Source organism: Oryza brachyantha, chromosome 6 (assembly GCF_000231095.2).
Source record: "Oryza brachyantha chromosome 6, ObraRS2, whole genome shotgun sequence".
Classification (NCBI taxonomy): domain Eukaryota; kingdom Viridiplantae; phylum Streptophyta; class Magnoliopsida; order Poales; family Poaceae; genus Oryza; species Oryza brachyantha.
In genome coordinates this window covers 3,684,662-3,710,243 of record NC_023168.2, presented here as the reverse complement: position 1 = coordinate 3,710,243, position 25,582 = coordinate 3,684,662, and the positions used below count along the sequence as shown (strand labels likewise).

Genomic DNA, 25,582 nt, shown 5'->3' with positions numbered 1-25,582 from the left:
ACCCCTGAAAAGGGCCTGTCCTTGCAGACGCACCGCACAGGTGCATACACACACTCTCTCTACTCTCTCTCTCTCTCTTCTCCCAAGCAATCCATCACTCACGTCTCTCTCTCTCTCTATCTCCATCTGGGCATGCATGCAGCTACTGGCTATGGCGAAAGGGAGAGATCATCACGTGGAGAGAGATTGGATGCAGAGAGGAGTGATTGGCAGAGAGTGGCATGCATGCCCTGGCCGGTAAAGCTAGCCACGCAGTTGGCATTTCTCTCTTATCAGCAGCACAGTACGTCAGTACGCACGGGCGGCGCAATCTTGACGGAGAGCTCATTTCATTATTTCTAATCCAATGCAGAAACAATTACTAGTAGTTCCCACCAAATTTTTTTAAATCCCTGTCCCATCGAATATTTTGATACTAATTAGAAGTATTAAATATAGACTATTAATAAAACTCATCTTACATTCTGGAATATTTTACGAGACGAATCTATTGAGCCTAATTAGTTCATAATTAGCGAATATGATGTTACAGTAAACATTTGCTAATCATGGCTTAATTAGGCTTAAAAAATTTGTCTAATGAAATAGCCTTGATTTATGCAATTAGATGGTGTTTGGATTCAGGGACTTTTTAGTCCCTTGTCATATCGAATGTTTAGACTTTAATTAGGAGTATTAAATATAGACTAATAACAGAACTAATTACATAAATAAAGGTTATTTCATTAGACAAATTTTTTAAGCCTAATTAAGTCACGATTAGTAAATGTTTACTATAGCATCACATTCGCTAATTATAAACTAATTAGGCTCAATAGATTCACCTCGTGAAATAGTCCAGAGTACATTCGATGTGAAAGAGACTAAAAAATTTGGTTGGAACCAAACACCCCCTTAGTTTTGTTATCAGTCTATATTTAATACTTTTAATTTTTATTTAAACATCTGATGTGACAAGAGACTTAAAAAGTCACACTGGATCCAAACAACACTGATCGTGTTCCGAAGGGGAAAAGATCAGGCCGTCCTCTCGCTTTCAGAAACAGTACCCTGTATTGCAAAGATACACGCTTTGCATTTTTTGCAGCATCAGCAAGGGAGTCGTCGTCACTCGTCAGTAGAAAAGCTCACAGCATGAACCAGTAGAAAAGGCCAGCAGCAGCTCAGCTGGTAGAGTATCATTTGCAGCAAACAAGTTCTAAAACTGACGAAAGCATCCGCAGAATCCGCTCCCAAATGCAGCGAAGGGCAACAGTGGCCCTAGCTAGCGAGAGAGGCCCATGCGCCTCTGCTGGATCTGCTGCATGCTGTTGCTGTTGCTTCTGCTGGCAACACCAACCCGGTCGAGCTCGCCGAGCCGAACGGTGCGCCGAGGCCGAGGCTTCGTTTCGGCCGGCGAGACGCCACGGCTGCGACGAGAGATAGGAGCTCCGGCCTCTGGGATTACTGTGCTATTTTGGAGATCACGCTCACAGCCTCTTGGAATAAATGTGGCATGTGGAGGTAAGAGACGGCAGTGCCTTCCGGGGACGTTTTTTTATTGCTGCTGATCCTTTGGAGTGGCAGTACCACTTCTGATGCATCGATTCTACTACTATATGTCTTTTCATCAGGGAGAACAAAATGCAGGACCGTACGCTTAGGGGTTGATTAGATGGGCTAAAATTTTTAGCCCTATATCACATCGAATGTTTGGACACTAATTTAGTATTAAACATAGACTAATAAAAAAACTAATTTCATAAATGAGTGGTAATCTGCGAGATGAATTTTTTAAACCTAATTAATCCATAATTAGAGCATGTTTGTTGTAGCATCATATAGCCTAGTCATGGATTAATTAGGCTCATTAGATTCGTCTCGCAAATTAGTCCAAGATTATGGATGGGTTTTATTAATAGTCTACGTTTACTATTTATAATACGTGTCCAAACATCCGATGGGACTTTAGCCCATTGTCCAAACACCACCGTAGATCATTGGAGTATTTGCGTCGCCCCGTTTATTTCGTCAAAAGAAAAATTTTTGGTGTAAAGTAAGACGTTTGATCGGATATCGAAAGAGATTTTCAGATACGAATAAAAAATTAAATTTCATAGCTCGCCTAGAAACCACGTGAGACGAATATTTCGAGCCTAATTAATCTGATATTACCACATATAAGTTACTGTATCACTTATGGCTAATCATAGACTAATTAGGCTCAAAAGATTCGTTTCAGGATTTCCCTCGTAATTGTGTAATTAGTTTTTTCATTTATATTTAATGCTCTATTTAGACATTTAAAGATTTGATGCGATGTTTTTTTTTAAAAAAATTAGGAACTAAACATGCACGATAAGAGTACCAACGTGTACCTTCTTGAGGAGTGGAGTAAGTTATAGGGTATGTTTGGAGAGCTTTAGATTTTGAGAAATAACTATTTGGTAGCCAGCTTCTAAGAATCTGGAAAATCTCTGAAACTCAGTTTCTTCAGCTTCTGACTTTTTAGTTTATTTTCTAGAATTTGTAGCCATAGATTCTCATAAAACCGTTTAGAACAACCTGTGACATAAAACTTTAAAGAAAAACTGAGCTGGTAGAATCTCCGAAATAGGCTTATAGAGTTGTTTCTCGGATTACAGGAAAAATATACGGAACATGTAATCAGAAAATAAGAAGTGTACGAGTCTATATGTTCGCTGCTCTAGTTCTATGGATTTTTTATTTTTTTTTGGCGCCATCAACGATATGATTTGTATAGAAGAAATATAAAAATGCTGTCTACGTGACTTTTTAGTGCAATATTTTAATTATGTAGTAGTTGATTTAATTATTTACTGGCTCCAATAACTATCATAAAAATTAGATGATTGTTGACCAAATCTATTTATTGCATTGGCAAGAATTTTTTTAATATGTTAGGTCTAAAAATTGTAACGTCTGGATTGAATGGCTACCAAATTCCTTCGATACTTTTACATATTACATATTACGAGTGAAGTACTCCTAATGAAATAGGGAGCAGGAGACATCCCTATTTTCCACTGCTCTATGAATAAAGTTCTCATATCAAGAGAATCTCAAATCAAGAGTCTCAAATCAAGAGATAGAGAAAACACCGTAAAGATCAATTACTGAGTGGCAGGTCCTGCAAATTTTTTCATATTAGCCTCTGATGATAATTTGGATTGGTGTATGACCAAAACTCCAAGACCATAATTCATCGCTTACGCCTGTATCTAAGGCCTTATTTAGTTGCTAATTTTTTTGGCAAAATGATCACGTCGAACGTTTAACCGAATATTGAAAGGGTTTTTGGACATGAATAAAAAAACGAATTTTACATCTCGCATAGAAATGACTAATTAGGCACAAAAAATTCGTCTGACGATTTCCCTCGTAACCGTGCAATTAGTTTTTATTTTCATCTATATTTAATGCTCAATTTAAATGTTTAAAGATTTGATGTGATATTTTTAGGAAAAATCTTGAGAACTAACCAAAGCCTAAATAAGTTGGCAATAGCTGAAACATGTACAGTACTAGATCGATCGGAATTTCCAAATTTATGCAAGGCCTTAAATGAGAAGCACTCGCTGCACTGTAGCATCATACCACGCCATGCAGAGCTGCAACAGTAGGCAGCTGGGAACTCCTCCATTCCCAAACACCAGAAGGGTGACAGTGTCACGTGGCATGGACATCGTTGCCATCTCGCTAGGGCTCCCCATGGCCAAAAAAAACCCCAGCCTCTCCAACTGTTAATCATATCCACAGTGCACATTTGCCTTCACTGTACACTGCATCCCTACTGCAACAGCCTCACACTGTAGCCTCTGTTTGTTGTTTTTTCTACCGGGACAAACAGCCGTGGCTTGCATTTTTACTAGAAGAAAACGCGCGCGGCTTTGCCACGCATGGTACAGTGAGCCTGGGCATTGGGCCTAGTGAACAGGCAACAAATTAATACACATATATAAAAGAGCCAGATTAATTAATAGCAGAGATAACTAAGTTTATATTAGAGCTTATAAGTTGGCTAGCTACAAGATTGTCTCTATATTTCTTTTTCCTCTCTCTTTATCTTATAAGAATTTAATGTATTTACATTGAAGCATATGTAGAGCTAGATTTTACTCGAAAGCCCATACTATATATATTTTTAATCTCTATCATATACATAAGTTTATAGCCCACTATTATTTTTGCTCTAAAATGACTTTTCTTCACTCTTCTTCGTTATTTTATAGCTAGCTTATTGCTTTATATTATACTTATTATAAGGCTGCATTTGACAAAGGCACAAAGAAAACACACACCACTTTTCACTCTTTATGTTGGAGTATTTTTTACATAAAAAATATGTAGAGAAGTTACTTTTTAAAATAATCATATTTCTTTATTTTCAATTAATACTCAATTAATCCAGCGATAATGGCTCACTTATTTCTACATATCTCATTTTTTTTCCTCTCATCTCAAACATAGCCTAAGGCATGTTTGGAATCCAGGAAAACAAAATATATGAAAGAGAACATATGGAATAGGCACATAAATACGGTGTAAAGCATGGAAATAAAAAAAACATAGAAAGTTCAGAAAGATTGATGTTTGGAAAGTAAGAATTTTTAGTGGATGAATTAATTACATCCGGCTAATCCTATTTTAATCCCTAACTTAAGTAGGTATTATTACTTCTTTGATCCTCAAGATCTGGTGGTGAAAAGAAGCAATAGCTGCCTGCTTGCCTAGGCTTTGCCCGCCGTACGGCGCGGGTGTTTGCCACGGCCCATTTGGGCCTGATCGCCAAGAAATTTCTAAGGACTGGTGCACGCCCGCACGCGAGATCGTTTTATCGATGCTGCACGCACAGACGCGAGATCGTTTCGTGGTGTTGCCACGTGGCATGATTCTTCTTTCGATTTTTTGCATTGAATTCGTATTATAAGATACCCAATTACTAGGGGTGCACAAATATTTCCTAAAAACCGATCACTCGGAGAACCAAATAAGCGGTTTTTTAGTGCGTCGTGAAGAGCTATGATTTTTTATTTTGCATGTATCGGTGTTCGGTTTAGTCGGTTTCGGTTTCAAATTTTTTAGATAAATGTGGTTCTTATATCTTCAAAACCGATCTTATCCAAACCTGAATAACCGAGGAAAAAAAACCGGAAAAACCAAACGCCCACACCTACCTATTACCCTGGATACGTAGTAGAAAGACATTAGTACAAGTGATGACTACTATTATATTGATTTAATTAAAAAGTTTCAGCAACTAATCTCTGAAGAGTTTCAGCAGTTCTCGTTAACCTGGACCTTCAAAGATGAGAGTAAATTGAGGAGAATAAATAAAAGGAGGAGAAAAGGAGGCAAAAGCTGAAGATAAAGAAAAGCGCGGCCCTGACATTTCCTGCAGGAGCCTGATAAACATCACGTTTCGTGTTGGATCAATCATGGTGTGCTGACATGTGGGGGTATAGTGAACCGTGGCCCCACATGTCGGTATTAGTTTAAACTGGATACTTGAGTTTAGCAGGAACCTTTAAGACATTATGGTATATCTGTAGTGATAAACCGAAAGAAAGAAAAAACACATTTTTTCGTAACTAATAAGTTACCCATGTGTTTACCGTAGGACGATGGGATATAATGTGCTATTGGTTGTTTTGTGTGTTCACTGGAAATGGACAAAGTAGATGGAAAAACTAAAGCTGTTTATTTATTGTGATTTTCTTCTGCTAAGGGTGAGGAAAGTGTTTACCACGTCCGTCCCAAATAATAACATAGTTGCCGTTTTTTCTGTTTCAAAATATGTTCATATTTGAATATTCATCCTATCAGAGTTTGTGAAAGTGAAAACAAATACGTTGAAACTAGATAAATACGAGACAATTGCTTTAATCAAGTGAAGGGTATGTTGTAGGATGGAAGAAGTAGGTTTTTTAATTAATTTATTTTTAATGCGTGTGCCGAAGTAGTTGGATTTTTTTAATTGTTTTCATATAGGTGGGAGGGAGAGATGCGAAAGCGGTTAGGTTAATTTTTAGAGAGATGCAAAAGCGGTTAGGTTAATTTTTAGAGTTTTTATGATAATTTATTTTCATCCTTGGTTTTTAGATCTATAGAAAACACGCATATATATAATTAATAAAGGGTTAATTAGAACCATACCATTATAAATTTGCTAGTTTAGAAATACGTCATTACTATTTAACTAATTATAAAAATATCATTATAATTTCAGAACTATTCGAAATATGACACTCCATATCTCTTTGGTGTATTTTTAAAAAATTAGACCATAATGTCCTTATAATGTTCAGTGCACCCTTATATGTGCAAAGGGCAATATGGTCAAAAAATGACATATTTGTAATAGTTCTAAAATCATAATGGCATCCTTAAAATTTAGCGAAATATAATGGCATATTTCAAAACTAGCAAATTTATAGTGGCATGAATCTAATTAACCCAATAATAAAATATTTTTATTCGGAAATATGGCTGAGTTAGGCGAGGAGTGAGAGTAACCTTGGTGAGAAGCTGGTTTAGGTTGGATATGTTGAGCTGTCTGAGAGGATCTTAAGTTAGGGGTGTTTATTTTCCATGAATTTGAGATCCTACCACATCGAATATTTGGACACTAATTAGAACTATTAAATATAGAGTATTAATAAAATTCACCCCATACTCTGAACTGTTTCGCGAGACGAATCTACTGAGCCTAATTAGTCCATGATTAGCGAATATGATGCTACAGTAAATATTTACTAATCGTGAATTAATTAGGCTTGAAAAATTTATCTAATGAAATAGTCTTTATTTATACAATTATTTTCGTTACCAGTCTATATTTAATACTTCTAATTAACGTTTAAACATTAATATGATAAGAACAAAAAAAAGTCTCTGCAACCAAGCGGCCACAGCGATCCTCTCAACTTCCAATGGTTTGAATAGATTTACGAGGTTTAAAGAACACATTTTTATATGGAGTACGATGATGTTTCTTTTTATGCTTGATGGACTAGAAGTTGGAAGCACAGTTTCGGGGCCCTCCCCGAAACCGAGAACACATATAACCTGTAGACACTAGTTGTACATAGTGATAAACTTATACCCATACTATATTTTCCTTAAATAAAATAAAGATGGACACGAAATGTTTACCATCAATCTAAAGAATAGACCATCGCTCAGGCTCTGAGATAAAACATTTATAGAGTCATTGTTTTGGTTTTTCATGGAAAAATTAAACGGTATAATTTGTGAAGAAAACTTTTCTATACGTACTCTTAGTGATCTAAAAGCTAAAGGTGAACAATAAACTTTGGTGAAAAAAATCTAAAAAATAACTCCAAACTTAAGGTTGAAATTTTAAATTCTTGCATATAAACAAAAGCGAAAGATTAGGGTGTAACTAACCACCACCTAAATCACAATACACCGCTACAATAGAACCTCGTCTCTCTCTCCTAGATAATGTTGAATAGTCTCATATTGGTTGTGAAGTGACAAAGGACATAAGATATAAGTGGGGGCTCCTTACCTCAATAGCTAGCTTTTGAGATGGGAAAGATCCTTTACGATCCTACAAGTGGTATCAGAGCCTGACTAGATTAATGTCTTTGGTCCGATGGACCCAGTGTGTGAAGACCTGATGGGCCGTAGGGTGTCTGCGGGGATGCAGGGCCTGTATACCTGATGGACCGTAGGCTGGTGGTAGCCCGGATACGCCGAAGAGGCGGTGAAGGGCTGAGAGACACCAATGTGTGAAGGGGAAATTGTTGAATAGTCCCACATTGGTTATGGAGGGGCAAAGAACCTAGTATATAAGTGGAGGAGCCCCTCACCTCAATAGCTAGCTTTTGAGGTAAAAAATACCCTTTACGATCCTACATATAATAGCCTATATATGGAGCCAATGAATAGTTGAATAGATAACCTGCAGAGAAGAAAATACCTTTTCTTATAAAAACCAGATCATTCACACATAACCTCAATAATCAACGCTTAGCCGAAGCCGCTAGCAGGACATAATATATATCTTCAAGAAAATGTAATAGCCGTCTCTTAAACACATGGGAGACTCTATAGAGGCAGAAGGAAAAGATACTACCTGGATGGTATACCATAGCGAGAGAGGTCAGTTAAACTAACAAGAAGTCCTAATATAAATCCTCGACAAAAGACAACTAATGATCTGTAATCTTATGATACTGTGAAATAAACATATTTGCATATGTTCCATAGACACACGACAACAGTAGGTTATGCAAGGCATTTTCTTTTATCCACCAACTATAAGGTAAATATACGCAACCGGCAGAATGAAAAACACTTTAAGGGTTTATTCGTTTCAAATGATAGAAAAAACGTAGGAATAGGAAAAATATAGGAATATCATGATTTTGCATATGCAAAACAGAGGATAAAAAACAAAGGAATATGATGGTATGGAGCATTCGGAACACAGTAATATAAACCACATGAATTAGCATGCATCCTATGACAACCAAAATAAATGAGGTAGGAGTGGATGTTTTAATCCTATGAAATTCCTACGTTTTCATAGGATTTGTACACTATTACTTTGGAATTCCTACATATCATTCCTATGAAACGAATACATGAATAGTTCCAAATAGGTAATCCTACAAATTTCCAGTGAAAATCCACTGAAACGAATTTCTTAGTAACATCACATCTTACCAATTTTTATGTCTTGCTTATTTGTTAGTAACAAGTATGGTAAAGGTAGCGACATTAATGTATAGGTTCAAATGCTATTAGGGCACGTACAAGTTGCTTATTAGTCAACTCTCTCAATCGCCACGTGAGAAAATTTGGTGATGTGGAGGAAAGATATGAAAGGAGAAAGAAAAAATTCGACTCTTAGTATTTATTAAAGAAAATTTTCTTATATAAGGTTGGATAAAAATAAAACTAATGTAATAAAAATATTTTATTGTATTAGTGAAGAAAAATCATACATGGCTCTGCCACAGTATATAATTATAAAATAGATTCTTCTTGCTGATATGAATCAGATAAGAATTATCTTATGATAATCTAACCTTCGAACATGTCCTTATAGTGTGCGATGTAGAAGCTCAGGTGCAGTTTCGTAAAATAAGGTAATAAACCAAACAATCCTTTATTATAAGACTTTAATTTCCTGAATTTCAATGGTCTTAAGGCAAACGTTGAAAACTAAAAACAAAATATTCCCAAAATCAACAATAAAATTACTCTTTTTTTTAAAAAAAATATCTATAGCCAGGGATCCAGTACTTCCTGTCTAATTCGATATTCCAAGCACTAAATTAAATCAGTCAATTTTTGTCTTTCCATTACCATCAGTCAATGTCAGATGACCGTCAAATTTAATCCGAGAAGATCATACTGCCGTTGTAGATGTTTCAAAATATTATAGCACTTGCACTTTTGAAAAATAGCATAAAATTACCAACAATAGATTTTCAATAAAACATAAATTTGGGAACTATTTTATTATACTTGTGTTTTCAATGCACTATTGTAATGATGTGGTTCTTAAATGTTTTATGAAATAATTTATAGCACAAAATTATGTATGGTTATTTACTAAATATATTTTGTAATATTGGTAGTTATTTACTAAATATGTTTTGTAATATTGGTAGTTATGCTGTATATATATATATATATATATATATATATATGAATATGGAAAAAATCTATAAACATTTCATTTTTAAGCTACATTTGGGAATATTTCAAATTATTCTACCCTAATTTTTTCACACAACCTTTACAAGCTTAAGATATAAATTGTACTTCTCTAGATTTTTATATTTTGTTATGTTTTTTAATGCTTCATAAGGGTATAATAATCATTTAAGGATAGCTTTGATGGTCAATTGATGTTGTAAAAAAACATGGGAAAAGATAATGAGCACTACTAGGAAAAGTGATAAACACATATTTTGATGGTGGAAGAGAGAACGTAACTCTTCCAAGTGGAAAAAAGAAAAATTACCTTTAAAACCGCGACAATTTCATTCTTACATTTGTTTTGATCAATATAATATTGGTTTTACCTCTCTTTTTTAGGGTTTTTATTTTTAACATTGTTTTTTGAACTCAGTCAACAGTCTGCCCGTCTTTTGGATAGAGAGACTAACGGTGTTAAGTCAGCCGTTAAAGTACCATTTTAGTCTTTGTCGAAAATTTCATTTTTATTCATGTATTTTTTTATCATTTGCGGTTTTGCCATTCGTTCTAAATCACAGCAGTATTTATACATCAACAGAAACACTATTAAAAATACAAAGATAAAAACAAAATTTCTGATAAATGGTAAAATGATACTTTAACAACTAACTTAACACAACACAGTGTACTCTATTCACAAGAGGGGACTGTAGATTAAGTTTAAAAACAGAGATAAAAATAAAAGCCCTAAAAAGGGGTAAAATCAATACTATAGATCAAAATAAAAATAAGGGTAAGAACAAAATTGGTACTTAAAACAATATCCTGAGAAACTTTTACATAATTTTATGTAAAACTTGCACGATTTGCATACTAAGGAAATAATCTACAACCTCTACAAGAAAATAAAGTGGCAAGGTTTGGTTATAAGGTTGGGTAGTAGATGGTGGATTATTATGATTTTGTGATAACATCGAAGACAAAAATGATTGAGTTCAATATTAAATTTAAAAATAGATTCATTACGCATATTTTAAAGAAAAAATTATATATGCCCAGTATATCCTACTTGCTGAACAAAAAAAAATGCAAACACCTCATCTGGCTCTGCGTTGTGCTTATAATCCAAAATTCAATTTTTCAACTTTAAATTTGGAGTTGATTTTGAGTGCTTTTCACCGAAGTTTATGTTTCAGTTTTGACTTTTAAATCACTGTAAATGCATATACATAAAAATTTTATTTATAAATTATTTACATTTATAGATATATCATTTTGTTTTTCTTTTAATGTGCCAAAAGATGACCTGAAAATAAAAAAAAAGGCAAAGACCAATCTCCTACGGTAGTAAGGCCGCGTTCGGCATATGGGAAGATGGGGTGAGTTAGCCGACGAAAAAATATCGTAATAAATTAGTACACAAATAATTAATTATTATAAAAATGAAAAACAAATTAATACAATATTTTAAAACAACCATTCTATCAAAATTTTTAAAAAATCCATTATTTAGCGGTTCGGGAAGCGTGTACGTGAAAAACTAAGTTATTTTAGGGTGAGAGGTCTTAGTGCCAAATGCAGCCTAAGGTGTAGACCAAGCTAGTTATAAACATATTTTAAGAAAATAAGAGAGAAGCGAGAATAGCAGTGAGTTATAGATTTATATCCAGATATAGCACGGAATTTAAATATAATATGTGTATGACAGTTGAGATATAGTAGTACATGTTTTGTAGGTAGTTATTATATAAATTAATTATTAAATTGATTATAGATAAATTGGAACCGGCTGTCTCAGTACTCAAATTGCTCTAAACACACCTGTGAGCAACTCCACCATTGAAACCCCCGTGGACCAGAGATGTCATAGGTTCGTGACCATGCCCGACTCGAGTTCTACACCAAACTCTAGGCCAACCAGAAAGGTAGTGAGAAAAAAAAACAAGGACACTGATGTGACATCTCAGTGTCCATCGCGCTCTCTCTCCATCGTCTTCCCTACAGAAATCACTCTCTCTCTAGTATAAAGCTTAATCCCAAGTTTATAGCCTACTAGTACCTCCCTACTCCTACTCGCTTCGTCCCCCCACGTAGCCTCTGCCACTCTATCGACCCAGCCATACAGCTACTCGCTGTCACACTGCGCCAGCGGCCGCGGCAGTAGCCCGCAGCGAGTGCGCAAAGCGGGAGGAGGAGCGCGAGAACCCAAGAAACCAACCAAGAACTGCGTCCCATAAAGGCGCGGCCGCTTCAATCCTTTGCTGCTCCCATCCTCCGTCCATACTTGCTCCTGGCTCTCCTCTCCCTGTAATGTCATCGCCGCCCCGGCGGTGGTGTCTCGCACTCGCAGCAGCAGCAGCAGCGAAGCAGCAGGAGCGGCCATGACGGCGGCGGCGGCGCTGGCGGCCGCTTCCCGTGCTCTCGTCGTGCTTGTTCTCGTCGCCGTCGTCGTCGCCGACGATGGTTGGTGGTTCCTAGCCTTTTCGTTTTCGGCTGGTTTCTTGCTGGAGAGGGGGGGTGTGGTTTGTGTACTGGGGAGCAAAGATTCAGGGGTGTTTGGTTTGATGGGATTAGTATTTTATTAGTGCTGCAAGTACTTCCCTTTTTGGAGGCATGGTGATTCTCTTGTGTTGAATGCCCTATTTTTTATTGGCCTAAGATCTCCCTAAGAAGAGTCTAATACTTAACTAATCCTTCAGTGCCACTCCAGCTCTCTTCTTCTCTTCCATTCTTCCTTGTGCACAGTTACTTGCATTTTGTTTATGATGGTAGCCACTAGGTAATCCACCAATGTTTGAAAAATGTGTTTTTTCTCTCCTTTTTTTTAGTTTCTACTACTATTTTGTTCTATGACTGGTTCTGTTCTGTCCTGTTAATCTGTTACTAATCGGTGCAAACGCTCCCCATGGAAAGAAATCGTCTGACATTTTTTGAATCTTGCGCTCATTGTTCAAGGACGGAGCTTTATTTTCATGTTGTATTTTGAGTACCAATCTGATGATCCGAATGCTGCTACCGCGTCAGGAATCTCAGTCGCAACCTTTTACTTTACTGTTGTGCTGATTTTTTTGTGCTTTCCAATCTGATGTGCTTGAACTCTGTTTGTTTTTTCTTACCCTCCATCGTCTTGAAGGCTAGGGAAACAATCATTTATACTACACTACATAACCAACGTCTAAATTTTTCTGGGAGTTTAATCGTCTCTGCAGTTTGTTCTAATCTATACCGCAATCTGTTGTTGCCGTTTCATCTTTGTGCTAATGTGGGTGCGTTACATTCAGGGTCGACGCTGCTCGAGATCAAGAAATCATTCCGCAATGTCGACAACGTACTGTACGATTGGGCCGGCGCCGACTACTGCTCGTGGCGCGGCGTCCTCTGCGACAACGTCACCTTCGCCGTCGCCGCGCTGTAAGAAGCACACCACCCTTCCAAAGTGCTCTCCTTTTTTCGTGCTGTCGAATCCACTGCTTGGTCACTGACCATGGCTGTTGATGCAAATCAGCAACCTTTCCGGGCTCAACCTGGGAGGCGAGATCTCTCCGGCCGTCGGCAGGTTGAAGAACCTCGTTTCAATGTATGGTAGATGTGCTGTTGCCGCTGTTCCTCTTGTGTTCTTTGGAATGTAGCTCCCTGGTAGCTTGACTCTGAGTAACTTGTGAGCTTGCGTTCATGCTGGCAGGGACTTAGAGTTGAATGGGCTGTCTGGGCAGATCCCTGATGAGATTGGCGATTGTTCATCACTTAAAACTGTGTAAGAGGAGTGGGTGTAGATGATGCTATTCATTCAAACTCTGCAGAGAGAATGTGTGTTGATATGGTGTTCTTGGTTCAGGGATTTGTCTTTCAATAGCTTAGATGGTGACATACCATTCTCGGTATCGAAGCTAAAGCATCTGGAGAGCTTGTATGTGCCTAGTCCTGTTGGAATTCATTTATTGAATATATATGCGCGTCATCTACATGTTGGTGCTGTTATCTAAAACCGATATTTGTGATTTTCTAGGATATTGAAGAACAACGAGCTGATCGGTGTGATCCCATCAACGCTCTCACAGCTCCCAAATTTGAAAATTTTGTAAGTTGCTCAATGGTTTCTTTTGTGGTAGGTATATTTAATCACCGTACTCCAACTTTTCTAATTGTTATGTGCACTACAGGGACTTGGCACAGAACAAACTCAGTGGAGAAATACCAAGACTGATCTATTGGAATGAGGTTCTTCAATACTTGTACGTCATCCTTATTTAGTGCCGCAAGTTCACAGATTTGCTGCACTGCTAGTGTATTTGTATTATTTTACTTTAGTTATGTAGTACCTATTTGAATGCATATTCTTGAGATCATTTAAACGTATTATTTAAGAGCTTGTCAAAGGCATGACAAATTAATGAAAATTTCTATATATGATTTTTCAAGCATGTTATTAAATTTATAATAACATGTAAAATTCTCTTGTTTTTATTAATTGTGGCTTAATATTGTACCCAGGGGATTACGTGGCAATAATTTAGAAGGAAGCCTCTCCCCTGATATATGCCAGTTGACTGGTCTTTGGTACTTGTGAGTACATATGATTAACATTATTCGGTAAAATTTGCCACACATCCTCAATCTTGTTCTTACACCTGAATCATTTGGGCCAGTGATGTCAAGAACAATAGCCTGACAGGGCCAATACCAGAAACAATTGGAAACTGTACGAGTTTTCAGGTTTTGTACGTATATGCAGCTTACCCCTCTATAAATACGTATATGCAGCTTACCCCTCTAAGTTTTTTTCTGCTCTGCTTGTGATGCTTTTCTAACATTTCTTTCATGATAGGGATTTGTCTTACAATAAATTTTCTGGTTCAATTCCATTCAATATCGGTTTCCTACAAGTTGCTACACTGTATGTGGTGATTTTCTTGATAAAACTAATCTACTCAATTTAGTTGCTTGATAGAATTCATGCTGATCCGCATAATTAGACATATTGTTTTTGGATTAGATCTTTGCAGGGGAACATGTTCACTGGACCTATTCCGTCGGTTATTGGTCTTATGCAGGCTCTCGCTGTATTGTAAGTACAATGATGTGGATACGCATTATATAATTGTTTATTGATAAACGAAACTCACAAGGACAAATCATCATTGTTATTTTTCTCTTCCAGGGATCTGAGTTACAATCAATTGTCTGGTTCTATTCCGTCAATACTAGGCAACTTAACATACACTGAGAAGCTGTAAGTTCTCTTTTCTTCTACTAGGAATATGTATGCAATGTTATTTCTCTTCCAGGGATCTGAGTTACAATCTACTTGGCAACTTAACGTACACTGAAGCTGTGAAAATTTTACTAATCGGTTTTCTACTGGTAGTTCAAAGTTAAATGATAAAAAACCATAGAAGGTTCAACTTAGATATATTTCTTGTGTAATTTAATGGCATACAATTGTTTCAATAGGTATATGCAAGGCAATAACTTAACAGGACCTATACCACCAGAGCTTGGAAATATGTCAACCCTTCATTACTTGTAAGTAGCCACATTTTTTCCATTGCATATTCTAATTCGGTGTAACCTGAATTATGTCATTGTCGGCTAATTTTTCAGAGAACTTAATGATAATCAACTCAGTGGATTCATTCCTCCAGAGCTTGGAAAGTTAACAGGCTTATTTGACTTGTAAGCACTTTTCTGGAACTTTTCAAAATTCCTTATGTTTTCAACAAGGCGCCAATAAAACAAGCAGCTTATTTTACTTTTACTTCACAGGAACCTTGCAAACAACCAACTTGAAGGTCCAATTCCTGAAAACATAAGCTCATGTGTGAATCTCAACAGCTTGTAAGCATGAGTTAATTATCATCGTTATGGTGGCATTTGCATTTTCAGGTACATGTATCTAATGTGGGTTTTCATTGCAGCAATGCATATGGCAACAGATTAAATGGGACCATTCCTCCTTCATTGCATAAACTTGAGAGCATGACCTACTTGTGAGTTGTGCTATTTTAATTCCTAAAACGTCTTTCATTATTTTTCCTTTCCTACTTGCTTGTTTAATTCTCATGTTACACATTGAAAATTTTCCTTGCTTCCCATGTTTGATTAGTACTATTTTTTTCATCTGTTTTTAGGAACCTGTCATCAAATTTTCTACGTGGTACTATTCCGATTGAGCTATCAAGAATCAACAATTTGGACACGCTGTAAGTCTTGTTAGCTTCATGCATGAATTCTTAACATATCTATTTTATGCTAATGTATCTAATGAAGATACCTGCTTCAGGGATTTATCCTGTAACATGATTACTGGTCCAATTCCCTCAGCCATTGGGAGTTTGGAGCATCTATTAAGACTGTAAGCTTTGGTTTCACCATTTTGTATATGTCTAGTATAATGTCTTGTTTTGATGTTATCAACTTTGTTTCTTCAGTAACTTGAGCAAGAATGGTCTAGTAGGATTCATACCTGCAGAAGTTGGGAACTTGAGGAGTATCATGGAGATGTAAGTATTTTCTTATGTAATTATGTGTGGATTTAACTGTTAAGTGCCATAGATACTATATCCCATACACGTGGTTTTTCAGTGATATGTCTAGAAACCATCTTGGCGGTTTGATTCCTCAAGAACTTGGAATGCTGCAAAATCTGATATTGTTGTGAGTAGTACCTTCCATGTCAGCCTTCTTTATATATAACCCATAAGAACATTGAATCTGTAATCAGACAGCTGTATATTGTTCTTTCAGAAAACTGGAAAATAATAACATAACTGGGGATGTCTCTTCACTGATGAACTGCTTCAGCCTTAATATTTTGTAAGTTGAATAACACGAAAATTTTTAAGAATGCTCTCATATCTGTATTTTGCTGACATTGTCCATCTGTTTTGTGACCAGAAATGTATCCTATAATAGTCTGGCAGGTGTTGTACCTACTGAGAACAACTTCTCGCGGTTTTTGCCTGACAGGTAGTGTGCTCCATCATTTCCATCACTATGATGTTCATTTGCTCAGACATTGATACATCAGTTTAACCATACTGTCCTTTCCTTAGCTTCTTGGGTAATCCTGAACTTTGTGGATATTGGATTGGTTCTTCATGCCGTTCCTCTGGCCATCAACAGAAACGTAATAAAATTGTTCTTCAAACATAATTTTTTGACACCTAACAGACAAATCACCTTTTTGCCCCCTACACTTTCTTTGCAGCACTAATCTCGAAGGCTGCAATACTTGGAATTGCTGTCGGTGGGCTTGTTATCCTCCTGATGATCTTAGCAGCTGTCTGCAGGCCTCACAGTCCACCTGTTTTCAAGGATGTCTCTATTAGTAAGCCAGGTAATGCATCTGCAACGAGTTGTGAAATTGTGATCAACAAAACAACTGATATCTTTCCTGTCATGCTCAATGTTATGTCACCCATGTAGTAATTATTCTATTTGATCAACAATTTATTTTTACCTGATATCTGACTGAATGGCAGAGCATCACTAATGGGTTGATTATTTGCTGTTACAGTGAGCAATGCTCCCCCTAAGCTGGTTATCCTCCATATGAACCTTTCCCTTATGGTCTACGAGGACATAATGACGATGACTGAAAACCTGAGTGAAAAGTACATAATTGGGTATGGAGCATCCAGCACAGTCTACAAATGTATTTCGAAGAACCGCAAACCAGTGGCAATAAAAAAGCTGTATGCACACTATCCACATAGTTTCAAGGAATTTGAAACTGAGCTTGAGACTGTTGGTAGCATCAAACACCGGAATCTAGTCAGCCTTCAAGGATATTCTTTATCTCCTGTTGGGAATCTTCTCTTCTATGATTACATGGAAAATGGCAGCCTCTGGGATGTTTTACATGGTAAGTACCGACCGCCAACTCATTGACACAGTTTGGTATCTTGTCTGTTCAATCTGTCACACAAGCACAGACACAAGCACAGGCATGCCATTCTCCAAACATGATTGTATATCTGCTTAACTGTTGGTTGTATTACCCAAATAGTTAATGAAACTCTATTTCCATACCATAATGGAAAACCTTTTTTTTATTGTAGAAGGTCCAACCAAGAAGAAAAAACTTGATTGGGCAACTCGGCTACGGATTGCTCTAGGTGCAGCCCAAGGTCTTGCTTATCTTCACCATGACTGTAGTCCACGGATAATACACAGGGATGTGAAATCAAAAAATATACTCCTTGATATGGATTATGAGGCACATCTTACAGACTTTGGCATTGCTAAGAGTTTATGTGTGTCAAAAACTCACACATCGACATATGTCATGGGAACTATTGGCTATATTGATCCTGAGTATGCTCGCACATCCCGTCTCAATGAAAAGTCTGATGTCTACAGCTATGGCATTGTTCTTCTTGAACTGTTGACCGGCAAAAAGCCAGTGGACAACGAGTGCAATCTCCATCACCTGGTAACTAGTATAAGCCATGCTCTTGTGATTCTATTGTTAATTTGTCATTTTCTTCAGCTTATTTTGCTTTGGATTCTGGTAGTCCTCAATAATTGCTGAATGATGTTCATTAGCCTGTGTTCCTACATGGGGACCAACAACATGAAACCATTCCTGTGGGTAGATCTATTTGCACTGTGTACGTGTGGTGGACTGATCCATTGCATATGGCTCTTGAAAGCTCCATTATTAGTTGCAGTGTTTAAGTCCCCTAAAGCCTGCCACTTTTGTCCCGTGTCATCAATTATGTAGATGGAAAGCTACAGATTAGTGTCTTGAAAATTATCTTGCAGGAATTAACATTTTTACACTTTTGTGTGACATCTAACTGACCACTGATTCGGAGTATCAACCTTAATTTTGTTTGATTATATATATATATATATATATATATGCTGAATTTTCATTTATTATTGGTTTTCCTTGTACTGAAGAGATTGCTACAATCCTTGGCCTACTGTTAATGCAGATCTTATCAAAAACGGCTAACAACGCCGTCATGGAGACAGTTGATCCAGACATCGCAGACACATGCAAGGATCTTGGTGAGGTCAAGAAGGTGTTCCAGCTTGCACTTCTTTGCACCAAGAGACAACCATCAGATCGGCCGACAATGCACGAGGTTGTGCGCGTCCTGGACTGCCTAGTACACCCCGATCCGCCACTTAAGTCTGCACAGCAGCTGGCCATGCCACAGGCACCTACTGTCCCGAGCTACATCAACGAGTATGTCAGCTTAAGAGGAACCAGTGTGCTGTCTTGCGCCAACTCGTCGTGCACATCGGATGCTGAGCTCTTTCTGAAGTTTGGCGAGGTAATATCTCAGAACACAGAGTAGAGAATTGCAGAAATAGTCATCCGATCTGGGATTCAGGCGGCAGCTGCAGCTAAGACTGGTAGTGAAGCGAGCTCACGTTTTGTCCACATGTTGGGTACCCAGAAATTAATATGGGATTCTCAAAGGGTGTGGCTGCTGTTCTTTACTGTAAAAAATGCCACGAACTTCTTTCTTTTCCTCCATCTCCTTTTTGTTTAACTTAGGTGGTGGTGATGAATCTCTCCGAACAATCTGTAACATTTCTGGGGCTGGAATGCTGGAACTGTACTAATCTGAATAGTATCTCGGTTTGGCCAAATTAGCAGGGTGGAGTTTCAGTTTCAGCATATCTGTTTTCCACTTCACTGACTTCTGTAATGGCATCTAATACAGTTGCAATATCATATGGTATCGAGAGCAAGTATAATTGGTGAGTGTGACATCTAGTAGGAGTATTTTCTTTTGGGTTTCCCACTGCCTGGCATTGCCATGTGCATGTATTGTACCATTGTCGCCAAGCCCATGGATGCATCATCTGTCAGGGACGGTTTAAATGATGCGAGGTTGCAGCTTTGCTGGGACCGGATGTGGGAGGAACAGTAGCTGGGATCAGAATTCAGAAGGAGATGAAGGTGTCCTGCCATGGCTGAGATGATTGATTGATGAGTGGGCCAATGAGGATGGGCAGAGAGGTGAGGTGCAATGCAATGCAATGCAGTCCTCGTGAACTCAGGGTACTGAAGTACCGAACTGAACCCAGCTGGGGCCTGGGTATGTAGGGTGCAGGGCTCAAAAGAGTCATGGCAATGGAGGTGGTAGACCAGAGGTAGGGTCAGAGCGGGAAGAAATGAAGGTTGATTAATGGAGTGATGAACAACATGGGGAAATTACTACTGTAGGATTGCTGTGAGTACTTGTGAGTTGTGACTTGAGCCTAAATGGCTCAAGATTATGTATGGCTGATGGCTCTACATGCAAAGGCAACAACAATGTGAAATTGAGAAACATAATTTGTAATTGTGTTTTTTCGTTGCCATCTGTTAATTTGATACCTAACAGATTAAGTTTGAGTTCGTTCTTGAAACCTTATATGGTTATTTATTATATCTTCCATACATTTGTGATTTTTAATGTTTTTTTAAAGAGCCTTTATAGAAAAGCTTCGAAGATTATTTATTTATATCGAACCTACACTTGTGATTTTCACCATATATTTTCCCACAACACAATACGGCTGCTAAAGAAACAATTACCATAACAACGGCCATGTGAAAATGCAGGACCAACACATCTCCACAATCTCATCCAAAGGCTATCCTTTTTTCAGGTAGTGCTAACACTATAGAATTATTAACATTCTCACACATGACACTATCACAATTCATAAGCTCACGACTTCTTGGCCCAAGAAACTATGATCGGCCAATTTGGCCCACAACAGAAGAGCTTGTTCTTGGTCCACAAAACTGTTATAGGCTGATAGCCATAGCCTTTTTCCTTTGCTACTTGGTCTTCCCTTTTCCCGCCAAAAAAAAAAGAAAATCTTCCTAAGTATGAATTATCCAATCACATTCATTCTAGCAGCCACCATAATTTTTTTTGAGAAAATTAATCCAATCATATGAATGACACCCTTAGGCCATCTTCAACAATATAGATAGTTTGCTATATATAAACACACTTAAAAAATAATTTTTTTATGATATAGCTCTTAGCAAAAAGCTAGTATTATAAATGGCCCCACAAATCATTCTCACATGACATTGAAAATGTGCAATAGACTATCTCTTAGCTAAGAGATAGCTTTTATCTATCCTCTATTAAAAAATTATATAACATGCCTTATAGATAGCCATTGAAGATGACCTTAGGGCAGATACAATAGTAAACTATAAGCCAGCTGTAAATATATTTTAAAGAGAAAAAAGAGGAGAGAGAGTAGCGAGCTATTAATTTATAGCTAGTTAAAGCAAGCACGGACTCCAAGACGTTTAGTATGTATGACATGTAAGACTATATATTAATGTTTTGTAGATAACTATTGTATAAATTGACTATTAGATTGATCGTAGATGAATTAAAGCTAGCAGTTGGCTATACTATTGAACTTGCTCTTATTAAACTGCTCCTGCATCGATCCAGGGGATTCGTGAGACCATCAGACACCATACACCAGATGTGAGAAGGACTTGGGGGCAACTACAGCAGCATGCTCTCTATGCAACATATTACGAGTCACAACCTGCTGAAATTTAAAAAGGTAATCAATACTGTTTCAGACATCTAGTACGAGCATTTTCCAACATTCCAGCAATCCAGTAGTGATCATGTCCTCGTAGCGGTTCTTGTCAGGATTGTAGCCATATCTACTGTCCTCATTTAATAAAACAAGTTTGAACAGCAACGACCAAACAGTTAACAAGAGCCATCGTCAAAGCCTAGCAAGTGATGAGATAATAGCGTCAGTTTAGAACACAGAACAAACTCAGCACAAGACAAAGATGATTGAAAATTGCAGTTTGGATTCAGCTAATCAGAAGTTCAGAACATGACAAGACGACTAAAAACTGCAATTTTGATTCAGGACCATCGCAAACAAATCACAGGATTCAGGACAATGTTAATTAACATTTTGTTCATCCATCACAGATACTCTCCAAATCCTGTAAAGGAAAGTACTCATGTCAAGGAATTGTCTGGCTCTTATGCACCTTGGCATAGACCAAGTCTTGTGCTTCACCTGTCAGAATCTCCAGTCTATCTTCAAATAAAAGATGATTCAGAATATCTGTAGGACTGTAGCCACAGCTGACGGCATCTGACTGGAGATCGAGGCATGAACCACCCTAGCCCTTCAAATTCGTATCTCTACATAATATCATTATATATTATAAGGAGTATAATCCTGAAAAAACTATACATGACGGAAGCTTCTCTGAATTTGCACCACTGGATGCCGCAGTCTAAAATGGACACCAGTGGTTGAAGTTGCAACTGATCAAAATGTTGTTACACTGGTTGAGCTAATTCTTCCTCCGCTTTTCGCTAGGAGAAATCACATCAGTCAACTCAGCCACATCACTGAGACTAATCGCCACAAATTTCGTCTGAACTGATGTCAGTTCAGGTAGAACTGCAGCAGGTGGAGAAGCTAAGGCATCCGTTGCATCAAGGCTCTTCTGCAGGCAACAGCCAGGCAGGTTTTTACAGCACTCTGTTCTCGCCTGTTCAGCGTAGCCCCTGTTCTTAACTGGAGAACTGCCTGTAACAACTGGATACAATAGCTTCCTGCAGCTTGATGGTCTGCTGGTGGCATCGTCAACAAGGCTCAGTTCTTTACTATGTGAATTGTTCTGGTCGACACTGCATGCAAGAAAACCCTTGCGCTTCCTAGGGGATGGATCATCAGGACTGGCAAGTTCTTTAGTATGCTGAGATGAGAACACAGCGTCCTCAGCACCCACCAAAGAAAATTTGGTCCCCTCTCTCCTATCAACAATAAAACAAGTCAGTAGAATGAAGTACATATATCTTCTATCAAGACATGACAAAGGATCTGCCAGTAATTGCTATTAGACCGAGATAAACAAGCTTTCAGTCAGCTGTAAGAAATGGAAAAAAAAAACGTAACACAAGCATCCAAAATTCTAAGTACTTAGTGATGCTGATCAACAATATTTTGCCAGCTGGCCAACAAATGCATGTGAAAGAAAGTTGGTTTTGTCTGTTTGATCCTGTGCTCGCACTAATTACGAGCTAAATACACATGATCATGTTCAGCAGCACATGATGAACTCCTGCTTATAATTAAAATGCCATAATAAGATCTATTAAAATTTCATGCCAACAAAATTGTTGGCAGGTATTTAGCCTATAAGGCGCTAGTGCTAGTGTTAGTGCCAACTGCGGAAACAAAACTGCATGTATATAAAATAGCAATAGATAATTCATGTCACTGTAAAAATACCAAAGAAGCATTACTGTATGCATCCTTGGAATCAAGAAATAAGCTCATTGTGATGCGTATAGATTATATTAAACTTTTTACCATAATATTGTACATGTGTAATGGACGGAGCGGTACCAGGCGTGGGGCAGCTTGGGCTAGAGCCCCACGTTGGCCAAAAAATTCCATTGCGAAACTACTATTTTTAATTAAAATTTATGCAAAAAATTTATATTTCGTTGTTAAACCTAGGCTTAATAAATTTCTAGTTCCGCCTGGACAATATTTTTTCATTACTGCATGCATTCCATTTTATATGTTGGGTACCAAATTTAGCAAACTTGAGCTTTTATGTTGAATGAATTGTAGAACGGCTTGTGTTTCCTGTAACATGTCAACGGAATAATAGCACGATCATATCATCTGGAAGACTGGGACAATTAGTAATGGTACTGAAAAATTATAGGAAACTGCAGAGTGGCACGTCAAAGGAAAAATAATCAAGCGAGCTCTACAAACTGACAGATGGAAAACCAAGGAAAGATTAATTAGAAAACCAAGAAAATATCAATTTTGATTTGTTCTAACTAGCAATAATCCATCGCAGTTGCACCTGATTACATCTGACATATGCATTCTCTTCAGTTCCTAATTTCGAAAAATTATAATTTTTTTTGAACGATAAAGTTTGTAAATTTGAATCACAACACACTGAATTGTTAATTCACAGTTCAAGAGTTTTGCATATTTGTTGATAAACAAAGACGTGTTTCGGAAACATTACCTTTTGAGCTAACAATGCGTAAAAGCAGCATTACAGAGTTCTGAAGGGCCAGCTAATTGTACACAATAAATTGTTCAAAGATAAAAAGATATACATTCTAATTATGGCAATATCAACAGATTTGGGACTCATCACCATCATCAACAGAAGTTTTTGTATTCTTGAGCACTCAAAGCATACCCTGCTTTACAGTTATTCCTGACAATCAGACGTGTGGTGATCCTCTGGATCGATGGAAATAAAAGTTAGCAAGCACCTAAGAAACAACCTAACATCAAGCTTGCACAGCTAAACAGCTCCTATCGGCAACCACGAGTTTCAAAAGGTCAAACTTTCGCGCTGTTCAGGAATTCAATTTTCCAACCAATTTGTAAGACGTAAGCAAAAATAAATAAATAACACCTGCCCAATGCCCAATCGAAAACTAGTTAATTAAGCACAGAACAACAATCCACATACTATTTTTCACTCATCATCAAAGTGATCATGCCGCACTGACAGGAATTTCCCAACAAATTCCCAATTAGGAGCAACACCATCAGGACTTAATTCCCAAATATATATACTACCACACAGTAGAAAATCACCCGAAATCCCCAAACTTTCTATCGGCAGAAGCACAGGATCAACGACATGATAAATCAGAAAAAAAAATCCGAACAGAAATATCAGCCGATCAAGAAAAGGGTTTTCCATCTGCAATGCTCCAAAAGACTCGAGCAGTGAAGGCACTCTCAACGTCCCGCAGATCGTAACGAAAACCAAATGGGGGAAGCCCGCATTGGATGGGGGGCTGACCTGCCGCGGGTGCGGGGCAGCGCCTGCTGGAGCGCGTCCATGGCGTCCAAGGGGCCCCTGTACGAGCTCTGCACCTCGCCGTCGCTGCTCTCCTCCGCCGCGTCCTCGCAGAGCGCCATCCCCACCCGGCTGTCGCTTCCCCACCCCGCCGACGACGAGGAGCCGCCGCCGCCGCGCGCCGCGGGGCAGAGAGCTCCTCCGACCCCGCGGCCGCCGCCGAACAGGTCGCCGTGCCCACGCCCGCTCTCCATGGCGATCGGCATTGCGGCTCCGCCACTGGCCCCCCTCTCGCGAGCGCGAGCTAGCCCTGCCCTAGTCGCACGCACTCACGCACGCGCGCGCGCGCGGCGGGAGAGGGAGAAGAGAAGGAGACGGGGGGTGGGGTGGGGCTCGAGTCGCGTGGGGCTTTGCGCCAGGTCGTTTCGTTTGGGGGGCACACCGACGTGTGGGACCTAGGGCTGGCTATACTTATTTTCTTCGCTTTGATAATGCTGGTTGTTTTGGATCAGAATGGTCAAATTTATTAAACTTTAAAGATAGATAACTTTCAAATATTTATTTGAGAAGTATAAAAAAATATATAATATAATAAAATGAAAACTATATATATAAAATAAAAAATTGCCCAAAATTATTTTTTACGACCGTTCTTATCTAAAACAAGCATACCTATGGCCTGTTTAGATTTGTAATACTGCGATAATGTACGTTGTAGGTTCCTAGGTTTATTTATTTTAGTATACAGGAAGTATAGCACAAATACAATCTATCTTTTCGCTCTTGTTTATATTTATGGTTGTAAGGCAAAATTTAAATGTTTAAATAGTTAATTTTAATGTTTTTCACTAAAGTTTATTTTTTAACATTAGCTTTTAAATCGCTAATAATACATATATAAAAGTTTCGGTCACAAATTATTTTTTGTTTTCAAATATGTTGTTGGACAATAACCCTGTAGATGTACTCTTTGGCAAATGAAACACACAAGCTTCGAGTGATTTTCGGAAAAATTATACATCCACTTCCAATAGTTTTACACTTGTATACAAAGAGCAATCTTCAATTTTTTTATAAATAGGGAGC

At 37.9% G+C, this 25,582-nt stretch overlaps 2 protein-coding genes across 2 annotated transcripts; one reads left to right on the top strand and one right to left on the bottom strand.

Annotated features, from left to right (window-relative positions):
* Nucleotides 1-11,766: 11,766 nt before the first annotated feature.
* LOC102709377 (LRR receptor-like serine/threonine-protein kinase ER1) lies at nt 11,767-19,395 on the top strand. Its single transcript, XM_006656680.3, has 27 exons — nt 11,767-12,144; nt 12,963-13,092; nt 13,187-13,258; nt 13,364-13,435; nt 13,517-13,588; nt 13,688-13,759; nt 13,842-13,913; nt 14,173-14,244; nt 14,328-14,399; nt 14,507-14,575; nt 14,675-14,746; nt 14,840-14,911; nt 15,133-15,204; nt 15,283-15,354; nt 15,445-15,516; nt 15,597-15,668; nt 15,810-15,881; nt 15,962-16,033; nt 16,110-16,181; nt 16,264-16,335; nt 16,426-16,494; nt 16,576-16,647; nt 16,734-16,807; nt 16,889-17,017; nt 17,198-17,545; nt 17,742-18,115; nt 18,624-19,395. Exons 1-27 carry the CDS (start codon nt 12,063-12,065, stop codon nt 18,990-18,992), a joined length of 2,940 nt encoding a protein of 979 aa, XP_006656743.1. The 5' UTR covers nt 11,767-12,062; the 3' UTR covers nt 18,993-19,395.
* Nucleotides 19,396-21,500: 2,105 nt separating this feature from the next.
* On the bottom strand, nt 21,501-24,800 carry LOC107304419. Its single transcript, XM_015838476.2, has 2 exons — nt 24,500-24,800; nt 21,501-22,460 (listed from the first exon to the last, which is right to left on the bottom strand). Exons 1-2 carry the CDS (start codon nt 24,760-24,762, stop codon nt 21,995-21,997), a joined length of 729 nt encoding a protein of 242 aa, XP_015693962.2. The 5' UTR covers nt 24,763-24,800; the 3' UTR covers nt 21,501-21,994.
* Nucleotides 24,801-25,582: the final 782 nt, after the last annotated feature.